The 21,387-nt window shown below is 43.1% G+C and overlaps 1 protein-coding gene across 1 annotated transcript; it reads left to right on the top strand.

The window, feature by feature from the left end:
* The first annotated feature begins 11,741 nt into the window (after positions 1–11,741).
* Positions 11,742–16,674, top strand: gdnfa (glial cell derived neurotrophic factor a). The gene is made up of 3 exons (XM_069713773.1): positions 11,742–11,798; positions 12,649–12,879; positions 15,522–16,674. The coding sequence occupies exons 2-3, from the start codon at positions 12,675–12,677 to the stop codon at positions 16,067–16,069; spliced, it is 753 nt and encodes a 250-aa protein (XP_069569874.1). The 5' UTR covers positions 11,742–11,798; positions 12,649–12,674; the 3' UTR covers positions 16,070–16,674.
* Positions 16,675–21,387: the final 4,713 nt, after the last annotated feature.

Genomic DNA, 21,387 nt, shown 5'->3' with positions numbered 1-21,387 from the left:
GCTGATCTCTTATCTCGACGTTCAGGAAATGAACAGTGAGTTTTAATAGACGGTTCACAATACTTTAAAAGTAGTCCGTTTACTTTGTACCGTGTTTTATTGTACAAACTTGACTTTTATTAATACTGACAAAACGTAGTTTCTCCTAGAGGCCAGATAAACGTATGACCAGAGCCCTTCAGCATCCGACACCTTTACCTTGACCTGTGAACCCGAGCGTACGTCTGCAGCTACTTCAGCTATCAGCTCGACTCTCAGCAGCTAACCAAAGGAGTTTTATCCTCTCAGGCCTGAATGAATGACTCACTGCCTGTACGGTACAAACCCGAGTCACGACTAAATAAACCTGACCTCCATATTCTGATAATGATTAGAACATGCAGGATTATACCAACTTCTTTTTCTCTAATTGTTGTTTTTTTCTGTCAGCGGTTCACTGAGGTGTCGAAGATAACGTGAAAGATGAGACGCCGCTACACGATTCTACTGGAATTAAATGCATCCATTCAAAAAACATTTTTTACATTTCCTGTAAAACTCTGAAATTGTTCCCTGATACGGGCATCAGCCCCGTATCCATTGTTCTCTAGTGATACCAGACTGTTTAGTTCATATCTAATATTACACCCAGCTCATTATATCAACGATCCAAAGATCCCTCTATACAACCAGTAGCTATCACTGATTGGTTTGACCTTGGAGGTAAATTAACACTGCAGGTCTACTTTCCCACAACCTCTACTCCCCATGAGCTGATTAGATTATCGTGGCTTTACATCCAATTGTCTCTTTGGAAGCTCCATTCTGTTCTGTTATTGTAAGACTCTTGTTATGTGCTATTCATGACACAAAGTTCAAGGTCGCCGCCACATCTGACTCACCTTTCTTTTCATTACAAGAATATCGGAGCTGTATTTGTCTGGCGTGTGACTGAGGAACAATATGTGCTAATACTCCCCCACACTGGAGTCCGTACAGCGTTAAGGTGGTAATGTAATCCAACAGTTGTGCTATATGAAACACCGGGAAATGCCACATCCTGATTGGCAGAATCATGAGTCATATTTCTCAGGGCTGCAAACGTTCCCTCCCCTTCGTCCACATGTGTCCTTAATAGATTCGGAGCACCTGGCGGCACCAGGAGTTTATACATCTGAACATGGGTGGCCGCAGTAAAAGCCTGAACTTCTCACCCTCCCAGTGTGAGAACCTCGTTCCGTGGAGGTGAACACGAGTGTGTAGTTGAAAGCTCGTAATATTGGAGTGTGTCTTTCTGTGTTGGGGACAATGTGGGATTGTTACTTTTACCTGCAGTGACATGATACACGCTGTATAATCCAGCACCTCGTCACAAATATTTAAAATATTCCTAAATTTTGCTTTGCTGTTATTGTGTTTTATATTCAATTCAATTTTATTTATATTTTGCCAAATCACAACACAAGTCATCTCACAACTACACACAAATGCACACCTCCATGCAACAAGTCATCTCACGTCACATAGTCTTTTCTAAACTATTTTTCCTTCGGACTACTTTCCCTCAGCACCTTGGAAGTAGGTCAAATACCTCCTCTGACTTCACAATCAACTCTTAAACTTTGTGAAAACACACAGAAGCTGTGTACCTCCAAAACACGATTAACTAGTTCTTCTTATCTGACCATTTAGACATTTAAAAAAACAAACTGTACTTAATGAGATTAATTAAACAAGATTAATAGATGAAAAAGATAAATCCTACCATAAATGATATGACTTAATCTATTAAAAAAAATACTCTTCAAGCCAATCTGCAACAGATTTACAAAACTATCATCTTTACGTTTCATATTTTTGTGAAAATGAACACACCATCCTACTCTGTGAAGCTAAAACAATTAACTAACTTAATATAGTAACAATAGCAAAAACAAAGTCATTATATTAAACCTCAAAGCCATAAAAAGAACAATAAACAACGATAACATGGTTTCTGTGATAACGAGCCACTCAGATGTGAGTTTGTGCATCAGCTGATAAATCGCTCATTTTCACAATTCAAGCAATTTTCAAGGTGACTGCTCTACGTGATTCACATCAAAGTGACCATGTGGTCGTGCTGCTGTGATCAACTGTCCGTCTGCTGAGAGAGACATAATATCCTCGGGGGTATTACTGACGGGGAGCAAGATATGTGTGTGTGTGTGTGTGTGTGTGTGTGTGTGTGTGTGTGTGTGTGTGTGTGTGTGTGTGTGTGTGTGTGTGTGTGTGTGTGTGTGTGTGTGTGTGTGTGTGTGTGTGTGTGTGTGTGTGTGTGTGTGTGTGTGTGTGTGTGTGTGTGCGTCTGCGTGTCACAGTATGCCCGTGTGCATGCTAGTGTGTGTCACTTTGAGTGTGTATGCTTACACAGGCCCATGTGCATGTGTGTGTGTGTGTGTGTGTGTGTGTGTGTGTGTGTGTGTGACAGTGTATTTATGTAAGCGGCTGACATAAATACATCAAGGGGAACACACAGCTGTCCAGTGCCATGTTTCTCAGGGGTCAGTACCTGAAACGGACTGCGGGACCGTTTCTGTCGGGTCACTTCGGTTTAAGTTTCTTTCAGGAAACCTGGTTCCCACAGCGCCTGTCCCAGACTGTCGTCTAGTACTTCCTACCATGAATGTGCAGCACGAGGGGAAATACAGAGTTAGCGAGTCACACAGCCGGCGGACGGCTGCAGTCACAGGGACCGGCTCTGATCTCGACACATACCAGGCTGGATTAGAACAGGGAACCAGAGCAGAAACAGGATCTGACCCTCTCTGCTATCACTCGCTAACCCCGCCGCTCCTTCCCAAAGACATCCTCAACACTTCCTTCTCCAATTAGTGTGACCTTGTTACGTTGGAGGAGGTCCGTGTGTCCTGTGAAAGTCAAGACGCAGCTTCATGCGGCGCTCTGAGCGCAGCCGTCGAGCGAGCGTCACCGAGGCTCGAGGTTACAAACAGAATTGCTCACTTCAAATCTGTAAGCTGATACAGAAACATGAAACAAATGGACAAGAAGCAGCGTAACGGCGTCCCTTCCCCCGGCAGCTTTTCACCGGTGCTCAGTGGTTGCGATCAGCACTTAGCCTGCCCTGTTTATCTAGTGACACCGTAGGAGGAGGCCCGGCGGAGGCTCTTTGAATACTGAAAACCGTAAAGCCAGCACAGAGTCTGACACCGTGCCACCTCGGGGAGGAGTGAGAGGATCCCACATGTCCCCGCTTCGAAGAGGGGCGCCGCTGACAGCTGCCGAAGGTCACGGGTCAAAGTCACGGCAGGTAAATATCAGCGGTCAGGATTACAGAGCGCCGGGCGAAGGGAAGGATGAGAGGGCGGAAATTAAAGGCTCGGGCAACTTTTATCTGCCTAACCGGAGACACTCTGCCGTCCCAGGACAGTCGTGCATATGTTTGGACATATGGGCCACCGTACAATACATAACACATAATTCCTTTCTAAAATCTATCATTTGTCATGCAGACAGCTGACGCTGCTGCAGGATTTTGGAGTTTGGGTAGTGGCCAAGAAGTGCATCTCCCAGGATGCATCTGTCCCATCTGTCCAGTCTTCACTCTCAGGAGAAAATAGAATCAAAATTGATCTGGCTGCAGTGTTGTAAATGTTCCTTATCAACAACTTCCACTGCACTCTCAGGACCTTGAATTCATCGATTGCCTCGGGACCCAATAAACTCACAAACGAGGTGTTCACACACCCTGCAGCTACAGCAGCGACGCTAATTACAGACGAGACCTTCACGTTGACTCAAAGGGAACAAGTTGATCACTTTTAAAATCAGAATTTATACTCAAAGAAAAAAGCAGTCCACCTTTCACAATGTAAATCTGCAGCGTGCCACAGAACGAAAGTGTAAATGTGGGAAGTGAAAAAGGTCTGAAATGACTTGTGGGTTTTTAAATGTCTCCCCTCTGCTCATTTAGTATCTGTGTCTAAGAGATTTAACCTTCCTTACTTCCTCCCTTCTATTTATAACAGTGTCATAGTCCTGCCTGCACTTTGATAGTACCAAGTGATCTCATTTACACACACTCACTTACACGCACAGTCACACGCACACACACATGCTAGAACATATTTTTGCACCCATACAATCTATGCACCAACGGTGCCAACAAATACTCATAAATGTTTGAGCCATGAGCGACACGGATGGAAATACAATAGATGGGCATCTGGCAGCGGGCCATATCGGATTGAAGTGTCCTAATGGATCAGCTGAAAGCTGTGAATCCATCAGTATCCGCCCGACTACCTGCTCTGACTCTCCGTCTCTGATCCGACGGTGATCCGGACAGCTGAGCGTCTCCGGCGGCCCGTGATGTCGGACCTGCTGTGCATAGCGTGGACACAATGGAAGGAAACATAAGACTGTAGTTTGAATTGTTGGTGTGATGGATTTCAATAAGTTTGTATGAATAAATGTTCCAGGAGGTTCCTCTGCAATAGAAGAACGCTAATAAAACACTAACACACGTTTGTGAAGATTACTGTTAAAATAAAATGCTGTTTTTTCTGTTTTTACTTGCAGTGGAATTACGTGAAGTCTTTTTGATTTGGCTGTTAAAGAAAATGACGACATTGCATACCGGTGAGGGTGATGATTTCAAATGTTTTACTAAGTGAGCGCAGCAACATCAGTAATAAAATAGAAATACTCAAGTAATGGAAAGTTAAGAAAGTAACACGGACCTGATATCATACTTATGTACATAGTAATAAATGATACTACTGGATTGAGGCATTAACAAGCGGTGGATGGTGGAGCAGTAACTAATGGTGTCCTACTGTATGTGCTGTTGGGTAGTTTATTCATAGCAATGCATCATGTTTGTATGTCTTCATCCAGGAAAGTAAAAAGCACACAAAGTCCTTCTGAAATGTAACAAAGTAAAAGTGAAAGCAGAAAGTAGAAGAAAGTTAAAAAAAAAATACATAATTTTCTCCTGAAATGTGGATTAAGTCAAAATAGAGAATCTCATAAAATGGAAAATATTTCAGTAAAGCAAAAGCACCTCAAACTTAAGTGGAGCGACAGAGGAAATGCACTTCGTTCCATCCACCAGAACAACCTGAGCAGATCGATCACGAGCCTCGTTAAACTTTCACGTCTCTGTTTTACAACAGACGGCATCGACACAACCAGTAATTACCGATTCAAGACGATACGAAATACAATAAATACAATACAACCGGAGTTTAACAAGATTCACAAATGTTTCAAGTCGGTCTACTTTCGCTGAAAAGCTACAAGAACCTCACAAAGTTTCTGCTGCTTTTTCAAAGGAAACTTCAGAAACTGGAACGACCCACAGATACTGCTCCAGAGCTATTTTTACAGACATGGCACACGTAAGCAACAAACGGCTGCAGCTGCTCTTTGGCTATTCAAAATATAACTACGCTCATTTGGTAGTAATTAGCCTGAACATATGAAAAAGATGCTTCACGCCAACATCCATCAACATCCATATTTCTATAACGGAGCCTCTGATATGAAACGAGATTGTTTTAAATCAGCTGAAAAAATCCTGATGAATTTGTCTTTAACCACGTTGACATAAGTTGCACTTGTGGAACAGACAAAGATCTCGCCACAATAATTAAAACTGCAATAATACTTTTAATGAACATGTGTTTGTTGTCAGTTGATTTGTTAACGGAGTTAAATTTAGTCGATTGTCTCATTGTGGTTTTCATCAAAGCTAAAAACAAACGTACACATGTCTCACTTCTGTTGCATGAAACAATGATTCAGAATCAGGAAGCAGAGAACAGATTAACACCATAAACAAGTTTCTAGTTGTTTGTCATCCCATTTCATATCAATAAAGACGTTGAGTCAAACAATACAAGCGTTTATTAACTGATATAATTTGTCCAAGGAGTCAAAACACCCAAAGAATGGTAAGTAAAGAAAAATGATTATCTGTGTGTGACATTTGTTTCACATTATGTTTTTAGTTTGATGTTGAACGGAACCAGATGCAGTGATCCGGCTTGTTTGTGAGTCTTGTTCTATGTTCATATAAAGTGTGTGGGAACCCGTTGTTGTTTCCCTCCGAGGCCCGTCAGCGCTCTGTGGAGGCCTCACATCAAACATGGAGGTGCTCGTCCCATCAGTCCCACAAATAATGAAAGAAGGCTTTTCTGTGAGTGACGAGTCTCTTCCTCACACCCCATGTGGTGCTGATTCGTTCAGCTTGCTCATGTTTCTCCCCCTGACAAATTAATATTTATTATAGTCACTCAAGTATTCAGCTCAGAGGACTTATGACACCAGCAGACTGCAGCGCTCTGCATAAAGGGCCTCTCTGAGATGCTTCTATTTTAGTGACCATTATCTTCCCCCGTCTGTCTGGATGAGGCGGCGGCGGGTCAGAGGACTCCCTCGGTGACACGGCTGCACATATCAATAAACAATACGGCCTCTGTGTCGTATCTCTGAGCTGGATGTTCCTCCAGCAGCTCGACATGTCATACGTGGTGACGTGTAAAGATACAGCGGTGTGAAAAAGTGTTTGCCTCCTTCCTGATTTCTTATTTTTTTGCATGTTGCTCACACTTAAATGTTTCAGATCATCAAACAAATTCAAATATTAGTCAAAGATAACACAAGTAAACACAAAATGCAGTTTTTAAATGAAGGTTTTTATTATTAAGGGAGAAAAACAATCCAAACCCACATGGCCCTGTGTGAAAGAGTGTTTCCCCCTAAACCTAATAACTGGTTGGACCACCCTCAGCAGCAACAACTGCAATCAAGCGTTTGCGATAACTTCCAATGAGTCTTTTCCAGCTGTGGAGGAATGTTGGCCGACTCATCTTTACAGAGTTGTTGTAATTCAGCCACATTGGAGGGTTTTCCAGCACCAACCTCCTTTTTAAGGTCATGCCACAGCATCTCAATAGGATTCAGGTCAGGACTTTGACGAGGCCACTCCAAAGTCTTCATTTTGTTTTCCTTCATCCATTCAGAGGTGGACTTGCTGGTGTGTTTTAGATCATCGTCCTGCTGCAGAACCAAGTTGGCTTCAGCTTGAGGTCACGAACAGACGGCCGGACGTTCTCCTTCAGGATGTTTTGGTAGACGGTAGAATTCATGGTTCCATTTATCACAGCAAGTCTTCCAGGTCCTGAAGCAGTAAAACAGCCCCAGACCATCACACTACCACCACCATGTTTTACTGTTGGTATGATGTTCTTCTTCTGAAATGTGGTGTTACTTTTACGCCAGATGTAACGGGACACACACCTTCCAAAAAGTTCAACTTTGGTCTCGTCAGTCCACAGAGTATTTTCCCAAAAGTCTCGGGGATCATCAAGATGTTTTCTGGCAAAAATGAGATGAGCCTTCATGTTGTTTTTGCTCAGCGATGGTTTTGGTCTTGGAACTCTGCCATGCAGCCATTTCTGCCGAGTCTCTTTCTTCTGGTGGAGTCATGAACACCGACCTTAACTGAGGCAAGTGAGGCCTGCAGTTCTTTGGATGTTGTCGTGGGGTCTTTTGTGACCTCGGATGAGTCGTCTCTGCTCTCTCGGGGTAATTTTGGTCGGCCGGCCGCTCCTGGGAAGGTTCACCACTGTTCCATGTTTTCTCCATTTGTGGATAATGGTTCTCACTGTGGTTCTCTGGAGTCCCAAAGCTTTAGAAATGGCTTTAGAACCTTTTCCAGACTGATAGATCTCAATTACTTTCTTTCTCATTTGTTCCTGAATTTCTTTGGATCTCGGCATGATGTCTATCTTCTGAGGATCTTCTGGTCTACTTCACTTTGTCAGGCAGGTCCTATTGAAGTGATTTCTTGATTGAGAACAGGTGTGTCAGTAATCAGGCCTGGGTGTGGCTCGAGAAATTGAACTCAGGTGTGATGAACCACAGTTAAGTTATGTTTTAACAGGAGGGGCAAACACTTTTTCACACCACTGTATGTCCTGTGTGAAACCTGCTGCCGTCAGTCGTTAATCAAACAGGTTTCATGGTGATTGTTCAGTGATTTATTTCAGTGAGTTTCTAATCCAATTATGTGCTTTTATCTATATTATGTAAAATAAATTTGATTTGACATAAATGTTGCTAAAATATAATTGTGTCGATAATTAGAGCTCCCGTGAGCCTGTTCAGGATAAAGCGGTATAGATAATGGATCGACGGATAATTAGAGCTGCAACTAACTTGTTAATTATGTCAAATGGACATCAGTTTGTTTTGTTTGACCTGAAGTCCAAAATAATGATTTCTAATTTTTTTTTAAACTCCAAAATATTCACATTGGTAATGACAATGCAGGTTTGTACGAGTACATTTTTGGCATTTCATGTTAAACACGTGGTAAACATGGAGACCCTGCTGGCAGCAGCCATGAACTACAGCTGGGGAACTCTTGTCTTCACCCATCTCTCTGTCTGCCCTTCTTTCCTGTCATTCATCACATAAAGGCATAAATTGCCCAGAAAACCATATTTAAAACCGACACGTCTCCTGCTTCTTGCCTGTAATGATCTGCAGCAGCTGCTGGATAAATGGTGGATAACTGAGATATAAACCCATCACAACCTCCCCGAAATGACGGGTTTCACAATCAGAATTGAATCCATCCAGTCCGTTAACATCTACAATAACTAGAAGAGCTACATAATTCCATTATTTTATCCCCATTCCAGTTAGCAGAGGACTGAAACCGGACGTTACCGGACTCGGCTGGCGGAGAGCTGTGGCGCGATGTGCTCATGCAGCGGTGTGCTCATGCAGCGGTGTGCTCATGCAGCGGTGTGCTCATGCAGCGGTGTGCTCATGCAGCGGTGTGCTCATGCAGCGGTGTGCTCATGCAGCGGTGTGCTCATGCAGCGGTGTGCTCATGGAGCATGCTCAGTACGCATTCAGGCAGCCAGGGTGGGAATGTCTCACCAGACACAACGTAACAGATGTAAAAGCTCTGCGACATACGGAGATGATCTTTATTAGCATTGAGAGCTCGTTTGGTGAAGCTTGAATGTAATAGATGTTCATTTACAGTATATGTAAAAGTTCTGCACTGTAACTTTAATTGCAAATAAAATCGTATATCTTCATCTTCTTCGTCCATTAATCGATTCTGTCCGTCAATTTTGTAGGACAACGAAGTCTTTCCTCGCCAATACTAATAATCATAACTTTGTGATGTTTGTGATAAAAGCCTAACGAGTAATGTTCCACGTACAGCATCTGGTTATGTCATACAGCCTGACTCCACATTTTTAGGGAACAGTATGAAGAGTGATGCTGAATGTTTGATGTGTCAAGGTTTGATAGAAACAGCATCTATTAAGAAAAATAAAACATGTAATAAATCAAATTATAATTGAATGTAATTCTGTGGTCAGTTTTATAAGTAGATGTAGTTGAATGTGGTTTTTATTACAGAATATAACTTTGGACTTCTCAGCTCCTCCTTCACTAAACTGAACTTTGAATAACCTTGAAGAAACACGCACTTTCTGACTTTCTCTCTGGCTCTGCTTTCAAATCCCTCCGTCTTTTATCATAACCTACTGAATGCCAGTCCACATTACATTCATGCATTGGAGCTTGTTTACATAAGCACCAATTTTCTTTCATTCATTCTCTTCTTTATTCCTGTTCGGAGAAGTTGGAGCCTTCAGGCTGTCCCAGCATGCACCGGCAAGAGGGCCATTTTCAGAGCAGTTTAATATTCTAGTTGAACTAAAAACAAGGAGATGTGTTTGTTAGTTTTATGTCAGTTGTAGAAATTAGTTGAGTTATTGTTGTTGAAAAGTAGCATCATGATGGAAAACTTGAATATTGAGTATTCTGATGCGTGTGGGCCATATTATCCTTCAAGAAGGTGGATTTTTAAGCCTTTTTTGAGAATATAAAACGTTAAAGAATGCTAGTGTGTATTAGAGGATTTATGCTGAGACATTAGTTATTCCAATAATGAATACTAAGACAAACGAAAACAGCTGCATGTAATTTATACTGAGACAGACTTCCCATATAAAAACAATTAAGATCTATAAAACGAGGTTTAAGTCTGAGTGAGTCACCATGAAGTCATGCACAAAGAACAACAACTGATATGAGTTCAGAGAAGTTGTCTCAGTCCAATGGAACCACGTGAGAACATGACAGAGAGGAATCCATACAGGATGCTCCAGAACTGGGCAGGGCACCCAGAAAACATGTATCAACAAGAGGTTTCACATGCAGAGCAAACACATAGAAGCCTTAATACCACTGAGTAGCAGATAAGTCAGCAGGGATTTCAAGTGTCAGCGAGGACTTTCATCCTTTTATTGAACAGCCATCTTCAGCAGCGTTTCACGCGTTAAATGAAAACCAGAAACGCTTCTTGGAAACAGTGATTCGTCGAAGCCGATCTCTTCTGGCACATGAAGACAAAATCGTTTTACTTCTGGAAGGACTGGGTAACTTGCGGAATTCCGTTTTTGCGGGAGATGAAAGGCGTGTGTAAATCACGCCGGGCGATGGAGAGGCTCACTCAGGTGCACGTCGGAGTGCTTTTGTGGTCTGTGCGGTGCTGCTCACCCTGACGAGAGACGCGCTTACTGCACGACCAGATGCTCCGAGGTGTGTATGAATTACAGTTTGATGGCAGGAATACATTTCAAATGCCTGCATACAACAACAGCAACCAAAGCGCGCGCTGCTCACTAAAAGCTCGTCTGGCGTATTTACAAATAGCTTCTAGTAAATAACAAGTGAGGTGGGACTCCTGCATCTGAGCTGTGTGGAGCCGTGAGACGGAACTTGACACCGAGGCGCATTGAGCGCGGAGATCAGGTTAGAAACATGCATCGCAACAGAACATCTCCAAATCGCATTCCGCATACTGAAATCTAATCCGAGGACATCAGGATGTGTGACATAATCCCCAAGACATCTGAAAACTGCGCTCCTCCAAACAGGGCTCCAGGGGTGGTTTGGAGAGCTATGTGGACCTCTGTTACTCACTGTTTGCTCTCGCAGGGATCTATAAAAGAGGGGCGGACACCAACTGCCCCCAAACGTCAGAGCGCACTTAACTATAAATCTCTCCAAACTGCCCTCTGCGCCCGGTGCGGTGTTATGCGCAGACATCTGTCCCGCTTCAGTAAACTATGAGGACGACGCGTGTGGAAACCCTTCGAGCTACATAGACACCGTCTTGCCCGGAGAAAATGGAGAATAAATACCCCCATCTGTGCTGTTTACCATTGGCAATATTTGTGTCAAATGTTGGTGACTTTGAATTTGTAACGCGCTTCTGGATATAAGAGCTTTGTAACTGTTCTATCAAGAGGCAAACTGTACGTTCTCGCGCTTTGGAAAACCGATCTTTTACCCCCTTTACGCATTGCTTCTGAGCTGGAGACGCTGATGTCTTCATCGGACTCCTTTCAGACGGAGATGGTGTCTCTCTCTCGGATTTCCAACGTGGAAACGTAGCATCCAATTAATCAGCGACTGCAACTGTACCCCGGGTTGCGCAGCGGCACTCGGTCCGCTCTGCTCTACCTTTGGACTCCAAAGTGTGGACAGACGCGTGGTTTTGGTTGGTGCGCTGGATCGGAATATGAAAAACACACCTGGCGCAGTATTTCAGCTTTTTTCTCTTTGGACACAAACTGAATTTGAACTCGCTTTGAGGACATTTTCGTGTCGGGGTTGTTAACCTGATTCATGCAGCTGAATCAGCTGGAAACACTAAATTGGATTTGACTACCAACAAACCTGCGAGTTGAAGGTCTGCATGGACCATATTTAAGGTAAGTTCATATTGATCATTTTCACGATTTCACAGTGTACAATAACATTGTTGAGTGTTTGAGTATCATAGAAGCACCTTTCAGTAGTTATCGATTTGGTTTAAATAGCTAAATCAAAAATACAACAGTTGCTAGGACTTTTGCACTGCATGTTTAAGCCCAGTATTTATCCACGCGTAGCTGTTTAGGTTTACTGCAGACTCAACATGCCATTAGACAGAGTCACGTAAGCTTTGGGGATCGCCATCTGGCCAACTCGCCATTATTTAGGCTATCGTTGCCAAAAGGTTTCGGTGCGTGCTTTTACCAACGCATTTTTGTGAGGCGCGCCCTCCGAGCCTCATTACAAGTAGCAAGAGCTTGCTTCATATCACAGCAACATGAATATACCACGTTATAATCCTGATAGGTCTGATCTGCAGGAGAGAATAAACGAGAGGGCTTTGGGTTAATCACAATTGCCGTTACTTGAAAGTACTTTTACGCACACATTTACGCTTTACTTTGATATCCTTTACATATTTTACTTCCGATATATTTCAGATATTTTGACATAATCAGGTAGGCAACAACATTTTTAATTGTTACTCTTAGGTTTAAGATATTCAAATTGACAGTTTACAGGAGACAGTGAGAATCAAACTCTCTTGACATGATGACACAGTTATTAATACAGAATGAGTCAGAGTCTGGCCACAACACTGCTTCAAAAACACTTTACTGACTTCAATACAAACGAGAGTTGGCCGACATTCTGTGTGTCGAGATTTATTTATTTTTCTTATCACTTTATTTTTGTCTCCTGATTCTGAAATTTAAAAAAAAGATCCTCTCTTATTTTTTTTTGCAGCTTTCTTCATAGGAACTGAGTCTAAGATGAAGTTATGGGATGTTTTGGCCACGTGTTTGTTGCTCCTGAGCTCCGTCGCTACACGGCCTCTCTACCAAAACACTCAGCCAGCCAAGAGGACTTACTTCCCCAGCAGCTACAGGGATTCTGTGTCGCTGTCTGAGGAGGAGGAAGAGCCATCGTTCCAGCGCGAAGACCACGACCTGCAGGAGATCTCCATGGAGGATCAGTGTAAGGCGCACGGCATGTTTTCACTGGATCATTTATGATGTGCAGTCACGTTGATATTCCTGTGAATTCTTGATAAATGGTTTACACGGGGTCACATTATAGACATGTGCTGTTTGCCCAAAGCTCAATTTAATACCGTGCAACTAATTTAGATATGAATGTTAACAGTTGGTTTGGACTAATTACATTTGTGAAACAGTACGTAAAGTGATAGCTGGCGGGCTGAGGCAACAGTGGAGCGTCCTATATTGATAAGGCTGTCAGACAGGCAGGTTATCACAGGGGAGATCTTAATTCCTGTTTTATTGCTGCTTTGTGTTACATCATATTCTGTCAAAACAAACCAGCAGCATGAATAAGAGTATGACCAGCTCCAATCCAGAGAAGGGATCACTCTTCACATTTCCCCTTCTCACTTTGTTTACATTCACCTCCTGGACTTAGAGACCCATGACCTTTACCCATCTGCCCAAACTCAGAAATCACAGGACGTTTTAGAGGCCAAACAGGTCACAGGAATGTTCAAGGGAGAGGCCGGACAATGCCAGAAAGTTTTCACCACCGAGCGAGAGTCCTGTGTTTATGCTCATTTGAACAGAGACAGTGGGCAGGAATTTATTTTGTTTGGATCAATGTGACACTGTATCATCTTCACACTGAGGAAGACGCAGCCAAGAACTAGATAAGGAATGGAACATTTGGACAAGTGTTTGTCCTGCCACCTCACATTCTGTTTGGATCGTGGTGACATCATTGATTTGCTGTGTAACCCAAGACCATTAAGTATTGCACTAATAGTGTAAACAACACTGGAGCTCCAAGAGGGGACGGGTCTTTTGGTTCGTGCATAATGTCAAAGAAAACATGGGTTTTTACTTCAATTCAATTTTAAAACATGAATCTACAAACACCAGCTTTTTTTTCTTTATTTTTTTATGAGACTTTGAAACCAAAAAACATGACTTATTGGAGTTGGCTCTGTAAAATCGTGGCCTAATTTGGCCCCATTTGTTGCCACAGGTTTAGTCTGTCAGCAGGTGTAGACTGCAGCCACCCTGCCTGTCAGCTGACACACAATAGAAGGTTTCTAAATCAAAGGGTAGGTGTGCCTAAAACAGATTGGCCCAAGCTCATCTGATACACGAGTGGCCCAATCAGCTGTGGAGCGCAGGCGGATCGGATGGCCTGAGCTCTGCCAGAGGAGCAGGTACGAGGGGGGAGATAGGTGACACTGCAGTGTTAACCACAACACCACCTGCCAGGCATCGCACCCAACCGCCACGCCACCCCGCCTCCTCCATGCAAATAAAACATGACAACACACATTACAAGCTGAGGCACAAACTCACACAGGTAAAGGATTCCTCTCACAAAGAAATGTCCTCATGATCTTCAGGGTCATTTTGCTGCACCTGCAGGTGTTCAAGCAGGAGAAACGTTACTCCTTAGTAGAACCAACATGAAACACAGGCGGGTCCAAGAGGTTCAGCCGGTCCTCCTCGCTGCTCGCAGCAGATGGTGGAGAGCTGTGCTGCCGCGTGTTTGGAGTTTCGAGTCGACTCCGATCTGCTTCGTCTAAACGACTCCGAACGTATGATTTCCTTTTACTCGGCCTTTGAAGTCGAGGCGTTCTAAAATTACATCCATCAAAGATTTAAAAGCATCTTTCTAGGCGGTGTAATTGCCTCCTCTATCAATGCAGGCAGCTCCTGTGTGAAAGCTTGCTGGGTTAACTCAAGTGGAGTTGTTAGCCTTTCACAGCTCAGGTTCTCTGAGAGGAAGCTTCTTTCTCCAAGATCAAGTCTGCCCTCACATCCCTACACTTCATTTCATCTTCTTCTTCTCTGACTGAAACACATCTCCAAATGAAACTGACCACACCTTCTGACCTCAAGCCTCCAACTCATCCGACATCCATATGAACGCCTGCACATCCATATGAACGCCTGCACATCCATATGAACGCCTCAGGGCTGCTTCACGCGTTCCTCTTCCGGCTTCTGATCGTCACAATCCTCTTTATTTATGGACTTTGCATTTCTAATTGCCCATCAACAACAATGTATATCCTTCTTTTCTAAATACCTCAGTATACATTTAGACGGTTGATTGAGCTCAACTGGTGCTAATGCACTTTTTTCAATTTAGCGTATTATGTATTTGCGGGACTTTGTTGGAAACATGCTAATTGTCTTTCCTGCTGAACATATTACTTTTTTCATACGTGTTGAATTGAAGGCTACTGCTAGCAGGTTAGCTTAGCGAAGCACTTAGACTGAAAATGGTCGGAGCAGTTTCTTGGCAAGAAGAACTTGCAGAAAGTTTTTGTATGGCCAAGAAATCATCTGAATCACGATTACACGTTTTTAGATTAAACAAGATATATTATGGGAAATCTTAAAGATAATGTCCTACTTAAACGTGTTTACATGTTCTTTTCTTCAAATTCCTGGCTGTGCAGTGTTTTCACATCCATCATGTCCTATTACTGCTTAACTTGTTTCTATTCCCAGAACGATATTTAAAGTTTTATCTAAGTTTATTACGACGTTGTTGATAACTGTAACATATTAAAAAGCTCTTTCGTGTGCGTAGTTTGTATCTCACTTTATAAGTAAATGTGTTCCTTCTCTACCTTCCAGATGACGTCGCAGGTCCCTATCCAGAGCAGTTTGATGACGTAATGGATTTTATCGAAGCTACCATTGGCAGACTCCGGAGATCATCAGAACCCAGCAGGAGCTCCAGGGGACGGAAGGAGCAGAGACAGAGAGGAGCAGCAAACACGGGAGGCTCGAGAGGCGAGGGGAGAGGACATGGCGACAGGAGGCGGGGTCGAGGCCGAGGGGGTAAAGGAGGCCGAGGCGAGAAGGGGAGGGAGAGGATATCGGTGCAGACTCGAGGCTGCTTGCTAAAGGAGGTCCACCTCAACGTGACGGATTTGGGGCTGGGCTACCAGACTAAAGAGGAGCTGATCTTCCGGTACTGTAGTGGCCCCTGCATCGAGGCGGAGACCAACTACGACAAGATCCTGAACAACCTCACGCACAACAAAAAGCTGGACAAGGACATGCCGTCTCGCACCTGCTGTCGACCGATCGCGTTTGATGACGACTTGTCTTTTTTGGACGACAATGTGGTGTACCACACGCTGAAAAAGCATTCTGCTAGGAAGTGCGGCTGCGTCTGAGGAAGTCACACCGAGGTGACAAAACGACAGACGTGACCGGCAGCGGCGGCCTGAGGATCACCTTCACAAGCTGATGCTGCAAAGGGAGGGATTACTATTGGACATCTGTAAACCAGGTCAAAGTGGGAGTCTATCGTCTCTTATTTTTGTCAGTAGTCATCAAAGGAGATACAGGTGAGTACACCGATAGCACCTGAAAGACACTGGAACAGCAGTTCAAGAGCAAACTGTACCTCTAACGTCAACCGGTACTCCACTGTTCAGACACGTGCAGACATGGATCAGGTGTGAACTGATTTGCAGATGAAATACTGTTACACTTTCAGATTTTTTTTAACTGTGCTGTCGAGAAAGGTGAGTGAAGAAACACAAGAAGGATTCATTTCCCAGGAACATCGGTTTTTCCAAAGCTGTCTCCTAAGACTCCAGATGAATCCAGAGATTTGAGGAGTTTACACTCCGCTTCAGTCTAAATCACTTCCACTGCAGATCTGGATGTTGACACCGACATTCAGACAAGGAACCACACCGGAGTTCAGCAAAGACTTTTTGGTGCATCGCATCTACATTAGAATCCAATCATATATATATACATGCATTTATATATATACAAATATATATACGTGTGTGTAAGAGGTATATTTATTAAGATGGAATTAACTTATTGTTATTTATTTCAATCCATTTTATGAAAGAAATTGTCATTTTTCTTATTTATTGAAAAGCTTTGTTTGTCCTGGATGGTGCCAAAGTGGAGCATTTTCTCATGCAATATCTTACAAGGTGACGCAGAACTGCTTAACACTCCCACACATCCCAGTAATGTTTATACATGTCCGATTCCAGGGTTTCTCATGTCAGACATCCAAATGATCATCAGCAGCTGTCAAGTTAAGGTGTAAATACGAGGGGCCATCAAAAACAATTTCGACGTACCGACCGACCGGAGAGCAGCACCCTGAGGTGCGTTGAGCAAAAGGAAGCAGCGACCTTCACAAGTATTCCAGGTTGCGGCGCTTGATCAAGTCCAGTGAGTTCGGGCGACGGAGATCCACGCTCGTGTTGTTGTGGGCCAGTTGTCATGTTGAAAACCAAACTGCCATCACACCGGTGTTCGGGCTGTTTGTCCCTCAGACGTGCTGCTCATGGTGAAATGAGAAAGTCCCTCAAAACACCTCCGTTTTTTCTTTCATAAAAGTTCTGAAGTATTTGGAGGATTTCCTGAGTTTCAGTCTAAATCTGCTGTGCGTTCTCTGCTCAAGTCTGTGGTGAAAGCTCACGTACCAAAAACACGTGACTCAGGTGCTAATGTTGATCAAGCGATGTAACTTGCTACTCAGTCGTGAAAGTTATTGGTTCGTCCTGCTCATCACACGTCACTGTGCTGCGCTCCATTTGTGGGCAACGGGAGCCGTTTCTGAACGTTCTGATTGGCCCTCAGAGACGCAGACGAGGGGACCAATAGAAGATTTTTGATAGAACTGATGTGTTGCTTTGAAGCATTTGGAGGGACGGCGGGGTAGTTCACTTCATTTTCTAAGATGGGGAAACGTCAGCTCTTGCAGCACCTATTTGTAGGTTCCCATTCAAACCATCCCTTCATTATGTTCTATGTTTACAAGGAAGCAAATCATTGAAATTAATAATGCAGAACAGATATAACGTCACACCAACCAGAAGCCATTGTGGTCGTCTCACAGGGACCTGCAGGTGCCTTTGAGAAGCCGTCCTCCGAGTCGCAGTACAGAAGCTGCTGGAGTTGCTGCCCATCAGCCTGCGTTATCTGAATTTCACTCTGGCCCTGCACCAAGTCTGCACGAAGGCTGTGCAGCGGTTTCTGTCCCAATAGGCTTTAAAGTTCATGGGACTGCCTGTGTTTCTGTCTGAGCTCTGACAGACAGGTCTTATTCCCTCAAAGGGGATTTGAAAGTGATCCTCTAACATGAGTCTTAACCAAATATCCCCGCTGGCAAAGGCAGTTTAAGGAAGACCGAGCTACTGTAGCGGCTGTCATCGAGCAAGTGATGTAAATATCTCAAGACTAGACGTTTCAACAAAAGAGTATGTTTTGGAATTACTGAGCAAGGACGATATGTCGGCTCAACGTGCTTTCTACACGCGAGAACTTGTTCACTCAAATTTATTCCCAAACTACAGCAAAAACATCCACGCAGAAGACTCTTTACAAGCATGTGGCCTGTGAGGGGGTTGTTTCAAGTGGAACAAAGAGAGCCCTCGTGTAGGTCTTGATGTTAGCACGGATTAGGGACCAAGGTAACTGTGCCCACCCAGCAGCAAGCAAGCCAGCTTTACTGTGTAATCCCCCTGCACAGAACAAATCCACGCATCAAGCTGAATTTAGGCCAAACACAGGGGAAAAAAAACTCAGCTTTTATCACAGCATACCTCATCAATTGGATCATCTTCCCCTTTAAACAACCGATTCGAACATAGGGCTTTCCAGATGAGAGTGCAGTTAGGAGACTTCCCAGAATCCTCGTAGCACCTTGCTACTCATCAATAAACGGCCATCGATGCGTGAACTGTGACCACTCTCATCTCCATGACTGTCCGGTGACGATTCCGTTTCTGGATTTGATGCAAAGGTAAACAATCAAAAGGTAATTATGCAAAGAATCCTCAGTGTTAATATTAGAAGAAAGGATTGCATTTGTTGTCACGCCGTCAACACCTTTGTTAAAAAAAACCTGTAATGTCGTCTCATGTTTTGTGTTACAGAACCAAAGCTCTCGGCAAACTTTATTTTTGTACAATATTCATTTTATAACTTTTTACAGAATTAAACTTGTTTCTATTAAATGAACATGTGTCCTGGTATTGTGCCGTGTACGATAATCCGCTCGGTGCCAGATGGTGCTAATTTACTGGGACATGTTTGCACAAGCATCATGTAAAATTGAGGATAAAAATTTGGGTTAAATGGGGAATTGTTGTTTTTATTTTTTGTGTTTGAGATGGCCTCTACCAGTGTGGCGTCTCCTCCTGTCCTGCATTCTTGAACAAGAGCCCAGCGTCGTACAGTAAACAAAAGCTAGCAGTAAAGCGCCACCGACTTGTAAATCAAGGCGCTCAAGAATGTTTCCACTGGGCAAAAAAGAATCGAAAAGATATGGAAATGATGATGAGAAAATGGGTTCAGACGGCGAGTCATGAAACGGACACGATGTTCAATTGAGGTTTTCAAGTCTTTAGGAAAAGTCTGTGTCTAATCTCAACTCTGCTACGAGCAATTCCAGAGTCTTCATAATTCAATTTTCAATTCTTTCAGGCTTCAGAATATCATTACAGCAACTTCACATAATAATGAAACATGATGTTTGGCTGCATGAAGCCTGCCTGTCATGTTTTTGTTTACTGTCCAAAAATTACAAAACCAATTTGTTTCAGTCCAGGTTTAAAAGCATAAGTGTGGAGATATTGTATTTTTCATGTCGTCAATCAATCCCATGAAAGCTCAGACATCTATGATGATTTGATCTTTAGAACAATGTTGTGTGTGGAGCCAAAGCCTGATAAATAGTAGTTTATTTGTCCGTGTCATCGACGTCCATCATGTCCAGAAACCCACTAGTGAACTGGTGTTGCTCTTCGTAACATTTTATTACAAAAAACATGGGCACTATAGCATATTTGGAGGGAATCCCAGAAACTACGTTTCCCTGCTGTAAATACTTCCTGGAACTAATCCACAGATGAAAGTTGTCCCCTCGAAGGCACCGGTTTCTCCTGTTCACACAACGTCTGCTAACAACTACAGTGTCCATTATTTAGCCTTTATTTACAGTAAATACTATATTGTTCGAAACGTTTGGTTTTGTGACCGAGAGCCACAAACAAGGTAAGACAGTTGCAAAGAAATTGTTGGTTTTGGTATTTTCATGGGATTTGGTGACAATAAGAAACAAATAATATATTACCAGCTTTATCCATCAAGTGTGACGTGTTTCTTTGTACTTTGAGTGAACTGAGCCTTTAATAGGTCTTTATTGAAAAGCATCCATGGTTTCAGGCCCACTCAGCTCCTCCTCTCCCGGTGCCAGCTGCATCACCACACAGCGAGCGGTAGACGGACCAACTGTCCCGCTGGGACCAAACTGCAGTCGGTCCTCACCTCCTGCTGCTGCTGACATCTATCCCATTAAAGAGCTTGACGTCAGCTTCTCTCCAAGAATCCAAACTCCTCTCCTCTACACTTTATTCCCTCTTAAATACATCAGTCCTTCCATATTTCTTCTTCTGGTATGTCTTTGTCTCTTTCATTTTACGGCCACAGGACATTTGCCAGGACCCTGAAACATTTCATTGTCTTGAATGATTGCTCTTTCACCCCCTGCAAGTCACTGAGTAGAAACACCAGCTAAATGACTAATATAGCATGAAGGACTGAGGCCTCCAAAATAAGCAAACATATTACAGAGCAACTGTGGGAAGCGCTGCTAATTTATTATTTAATCTGGTCATCATGCTAGTAAAAGTCTAAATTGTGTGACTTCTCATTACAAATTAGATGTATTTGAAAAATAAAGAGCATTCACATTAGTTTGTTGTTGCAGGCTGCATTCCAGAGAGATGTACAGTTTACACAACACAAACATGTCTTTCATTACATCTGCACATTGAGGTTTCCTCTGTCACAGAAAGTATTTCAGACTCGGTGCAGGTCCCTCAAGGGATTTCTGAAGATGGTGCTTTTTATTTCTTTGTGAGGAGGGAGGGAAGGTTGTGTGTGTGTGTGTGTGTGTGTGTGTGTGTGTGTGTGTGTGTGTGTGTGTGTGTGTGTGTGTGTGTGTGTGTGTGTGTGTGTGTGTGTGTGTGTGTGTGTGTGTGTGTGTGTGTGTGTGTGTGTGTGTACACAGAGCTGGATTAAATGTGGTACTGGACCCTGGACCTCGACCATTAAAGTTCATTACTCACCTTAACAATAGTTGCTTGAGAAAATAGTTTTAGCTCAATTTTGTAACTGAAATATGTTCACTGAGTAAACTTCAATTCACTGACCATGAAATGTGGCTGAATAGTGCAGAAAAAGCTGAAAATTGGAACATGATATTATTTTGAAACAGAATCACATTTTAAACGAAACCATCAATCACCAGTATTAGAAATCACTGGATATTTTTTTTTTCTACTTGCGGAAAAACTACCTTGTGAAATTTTTTTAAGCAGCAGGTCAAAACTAAGTGTGTGTACTGAGGATCTTCAGGTTTGAGCTTCGGTATTTGGCAGAGGTATTCCTTCGATGAGCTGGTAAAACAGACCTGTCACTCCACTTCACTTTGGTGTGAATTATATAGCAA

The sequence above is a fragment of the Brachyistius frenatus genome, unplaced genomic scaffold, assembly GCF_029030835.1.
Source record: "Brachyistius frenatus isolate BFR_SWC_R1_liver_20210118 unplaced genomic scaffold, ASM2903083v1 Contig_122, whole genome shotgun sequence".
NCBI classification, from domain to species: Eukaryota; Metazoa; Chordata; class Actinopteri; family Embiotocidae; genus Brachyistius; species Brachyistius frenatus.
The sequence above is the reverse complement of the archived record's forward strand: the minus strand, read 5'-3'. Positions and strand labels throughout refer to the sequence as shown.